This window comes from Acanthisitta chloris, unplaced genomic scaffold (genome assembly GCF_000695815.1).
Source record: "Acanthisitta chloris isolate BGI_N310 unplaced genomic scaffold, ASM69581v1 scaffold30789, whole genome shotgun sequence".
In the NCBI taxonomy this organism is placed as follows: Eukaryota; Metazoa; Chordata; class Aves; order Passeriformes; family Acanthisittidae; genus Acanthisitta; species Acanthisitta chloris.
In genome coordinates this window covers 1-4,766 of record NW_008690277.1, presented here as the reverse complement: position 1 = coordinate 4,766, position 4,766 = coordinate 1, and the positions used below count along the sequence as shown (strand labels likewise).

The following is a 4,766-nucleotide window of genomic DNA, read 5'->3' as shown; positions in this document are numbered from 1 at the left end:
ATCAGGATCTGGGCGCTTGTTTCTGTCAGACCTCTGATACTCCTCATTCTTGTACTCTGATACTGGTTTTCCTTTCGTACTCACTATTCTCTTGTTATTGCTAACTGATGAACTAGGAAGCTTTGGCATCATCTGCCTCGATGAGTGCACAGAAGGTTTCTGTCTCTTGCTTTCAGCGTTTTCCATCCTGTCAGTTTTTCTTTTTGATCCTTAAATAGAAAGAAATATCAAATTCAATGTTATTTCCTACATCAAGACAAGAACTGTGCAGAGGTTCCTACTTTTCCTGTTTTACATAATTCCCCTGTTGCAGTCAGAGGGAGCATCTTCCAGTCGAAGGTCTTGCAGCAACACTCAAAACTGCTGCTTAATAACACCTCATGTTCTAAAAACATATTTCATTCTACAAGAGCAATTCTTTAGGCTTTGGTAGGCATTTTCTAATTTTTACATACAGGAATGTTAAATTACAACGCTTGTGGGACTGCCCTAAAGCCAAATCAAGGACTGAGTTGGAACAAGACTCTGGGACCCCCTTGTTCCATTTCACTTCACATAACTAAAAAAGGGCAGTCACTTCACAACAGCGAGTTATTCCAAACAAGCCAAACTCAGCAACTGTTTTTGAGACAAAAGGAAACTGAGCTGACTGTTTGCTTGGAAAGTCAAGTGAAAAATCACATGCCCATGAAATAAAGACTTCTTGAACTCTTGAACTCTTTGAATCAGGTTATAAAATGTGCTACTTCAAAAACTTTTACTGTAGTAAGGCAGATGTTTTTTATCATTAATGTTCCTGCAGGACATCCACTACCAAAGTCACCTACCCTTTTTCTCACTTTTATCTTGCTCACTGTCGGGGTTATACAACTCATCATCTTGGTCAGGAGCATCAGTCAAAATATCATCCAGGACATTCAGTTCACCATCTGAAAAAACACAGAAAAGATTAAAAAAACCACAACCCAAACCCTATAAAAAGTCTGGATATGTAAACACCAGAACTAGTATTTACAATCCTAGACATTTCCTTTAGGGTTACAGATCTGCCACAAGGCAAAAATTAACATGATCTTGGTTTATTTCCACAATTTTGGTTAGAAGGATCAAGCAAACAAATAAAAGAATTGAAATACATCACAGTACGCATTTAGACCCCTGAGCAAGGTCCAAGCTGGCTCCTCCTGTCACACAAGCTTTGCAGGAAAGCTGACCTACAAATGAAAGCTTAACATAAAAGCCTGTACAAAATTTGAGAAAAAGGAAGACTGGGAGAAAGTCTGAATGTCATAAAAAACGTAAGTGAGGCCACCCCACTGAGTAAGGGGAAAGTAGTGCTTATCAGCTGCATAATTAACTGAGCTGTTCTGAAAAAAACCCAACTAATTCACCTGGCTCAAAAGGTCAAATGTTTAAGAAAATGCATGCTAGAAGCAGTAAATGTGCACACTTGGTCACACAACTTTTAGACTTTGTCACTGTTTCTGACTATTTCACTTTGCCCAAAACCAAAGGGGATATATGGTGACTGCAGCAGAAAGATTCACCAGCTTTAAGACAGCAGATCTATACTCCAAGCATGTTAAAACACAAGAGTTAAAAAACAAGCCTAAGCATGCAAAGGGAAAAGTAACAGAAAAGGTATTAAATTTGGGAATCTCATATTTCTTCTCCCGAAGTCCAGAATTCTTAATTCTTTCCACTTTACTATTGATTCCATTTTCTGTGCTCAGGAAAGAGAAAGCAGAGCAAACTCCAAGGATTCAGCTATTTGACAAGCTGTGTAGAAGATGCAGGTAAGGACTCCTGTACTGGATAAAACTGGGGTATTGCAGCAAATGAAGTCCTCCAGAGTCTGGCAACTTGTCTAGCTCATAATCTTGAGCTGCATCATGAAATAATTTTTACAACTTGTTATTAAATAAAAAAAAAAAAAAGACAAATCACATCATATAAAAACTTGATATTGTAATTGTCTCTCTACTACATACCACCAAATCTGAAGTCAGCATGTGTGCTAGCTTTCCTGCTGGCACTTCTCCACATTTTCTATGGTAGGTGAATGCAGAAGTGATCCTTGAATTGCCCAACTGGTGTAGCTAATGCAGAGGAAGCAGTGCAGAGGGAGGTGGGTCAAACCTTTCCCTGGCAGTTTACAGTCAGCAGGCATCTAAATGCAACACGAACTTGCATCACAATTCTCTCAGCAACAGCCCTTTGTGTTTGCAGATACCTATATATCCACAGCAAACATTCTCGCTGTTAGTGTTAAACCCATGAGAGTCAGATTCGTGGCTGTGCGACTGCTAAGCATGGGCTGCAATTCCCTGGCTTGAATTCTGCTTCCCCACAGAACACTTGGCAAATTCGGAGCACAAGATTTTTCTTCTGGACACAAATGAAAAAGAGGTGCACTAGGATTAGAATATTAAACATACTCATCTCAGATGACATGTACTGAACCTTAGCTTTTTTTCCCCTCTTGGCAAGACAGCAGCATACTTGAGTAAACTACATTTAACCTACCTAGTGCAGTAGCATTCAGAGGTGATAAAACACTCCTCAATCAGTTGGTTAAGAAATAAATGAGAAGGAAAATTTAACAGAAAGCAGAAGTCTGGCACATACTCTCTGACAAATCCCTTCCAGGTTAGACTGGCCTGATTTGTAGCTGGAACCTTAAACCAGCACGCAAGAGACAGGAGCAGGACAAGTCCTCCCCATCCCCTTCTGTAGATACATCTATCTGATTTATTTAAAAACACATTTCCAGACTTATTTAGCAGTCTCGTTCCTGTCTCTCACTTGCACTGGATACACTGCTTAAATGACTTCCACAAAATAATTCCTTTCACTCAACTGCCACTGTCAGTGTTGAACCTGATGAGTTAAATTATCTCAGACAGAGAAGTATCGGGAAAAGCACAAAAGCAGAAACAGAAAAACAGTACAGTACAGATTTTTTTTTTTACAGTTCATCACCACTGAAGGGGGAGGGACCAAATAAGGCCTTTTCATTAGTTACTCCCAACTGGGCTCTCTCGCAACTCATCTTTTCTTGGCTCTGGAGCATGTTGGATCCTTCTGTGAACAAATTCAACTCACCCAAAACAGCAGGAAAGTAACCTGGGGAGGCCGTTTTTCCTCTGTTGGCCATTAGTGTTAGATCTATTCAAGTCCAAGTAAAAAATCTGATCAGACACACAGAGAAGACTAGGTGATTTCAAACTCAACAGGTACGCAAGCTGTATTTCTGCCCTTTTTCAAAGCAGTAAAAGAGCATTTCTCTTCCAAAGGGAGCCCTTACAGCAGAAATAAGTTCAGTTGCAAACAAATGTGCATTAACACCTGGTATTAACTCAAAACAATCCCTTTCATAGGGCAGATGCTCAGAAGCAAATTGAAGCACAAAACATAAAAAATACTGTGTCTGCTACTCATGGCTTGACTACTGTCAGTGACGAAAAAACACTAACAATGACAAAAATCAAGCCCATCTGGATATATGATTATATGAATAAAAATTCATATATGACAACAGCAAACATTTCAAGTTCACTGCTCATCCACAGTGACAGCTCAAATCCATTTCAACATAACCTGATCATACCCTACTCCACCAGTCTTACCATTAAGAACTAAGCACTAGCAGTAATTTTATTTATCAGTTCGAACAAAAACCAGTGGGAATTTTCCATTGATCTAGCTTCACAAGCAATATTAGAGACAGCAAACCTTCACCACCCTGACAAAGTCATTTTATGGACACACATCCGGCAAAAAGCTTCACATGAAGCTTCCTGAACTGGGCCCCTCAGTTCAGGAAGGATACTGAGGTACTGGAGAGGGTCCAGAGAAGAGCAACGAGGCTGGTGAAGGGACTCGAGCACAAGTGCTGTGAGGAGAGGCTGAGGGAGCTGGGGCTGTTTAGCCTGGAGAAGAGGAGGCTCAGGGGTGACCTTATCACTCTCTACAACTCCCTGAAAAGAGGTTGGAGTCAGGTGGGGGTTGGTCTCTTCTCCCAGGCAACCAGCAGTAGGACAAGAGGGCACAGACTCAAGCTCTGCCAGGGGAGGTTTAGGTTGGCTATTAGGAAGAGATTTTTTACAGAGAGAGTAGTCAGGCATTGGACTGTGCTGCCCAGGGAGGTGGTGGATTCACCATCCCTGGAGGTTTTCAAGGTGAGACTGGATGTGGCACTTAGTGCCATGGTCTAGTAATGACGGTAGGGTTGGACTCGATGATCTTGGAGGTCTCTTCCAACTGGATTGATTCTATGATTCTAGGAAAGATATTCTCCCCAGAAATCCAAACCAACTTAAACCAAACCACACCAACAAGGTGATACTTTACCTTTTTTCTAACTCTGCAATTATCTGCACTAACCACCGAGCAGCAACCTGCTACATCTAAACTTGGGTTCTCCTTCTTAAAACGGCCTGTTTTGTGAGGACTGACTGGTGTAATCGGAATGGTAGGACACAGATCACTCCAGAGTCCGTGTATGGTTCTAAGCGCTGCGATTACGCTATTCTAGAGCAATTACTCCATATTAATTAAACCATCCAGATTATTACCCCGGAGTAACGGCTCTGAAATCGTCTGAGCGCTTGCATTCAGATCTACCCACCAAGCACAACTCGAGCAGCGTTCGCCGCAACAACCCCCCCCAACAACCTTCACTGAACTAACTACAGAAAAACCCGCGGGGCAAAAAAATAGGTCCGGGGGTGTGTGTATGTTTTAAATTAGAGCAGATATTAAAA

At 41.4% G+C, this 4,766-nt stretch overlaps 1 protein-coding gene across 1 annotated transcript in view; it reads right to left on the bottom strand.

The window, feature by feature from the left end:
* YTHDC1 (YTH domain containing 1) overlaps nt 1–3,106 on the bottom strand; it is a 19,431-nt gene extending 16,325 nt beyond the window's left edge. The window contains exons 1-3 of the mRNA XM_009081764.1: nt 2,973–3,106; nt 828–929; nt 1–209 (exon numbers count right to left, since the gene is read on the bottom strand). The exon at nt 1–209 is cut by the window's left edge and continues 111 nt beyond it. Of these exons, the coding sequence (XP_009080012.1) occupies nt 1–209; nt 828–929; nt 2,973–3,018 (357 nt within the window). The 5' untranslated portion in view covers nt 3,019–3,106. The remainder of the gene's footprint in view (nt 210–827; nt 930–2,972) is intronic.
* Nucleotides 3,107–4,766: the final 1,660 nt, after the last annotated feature.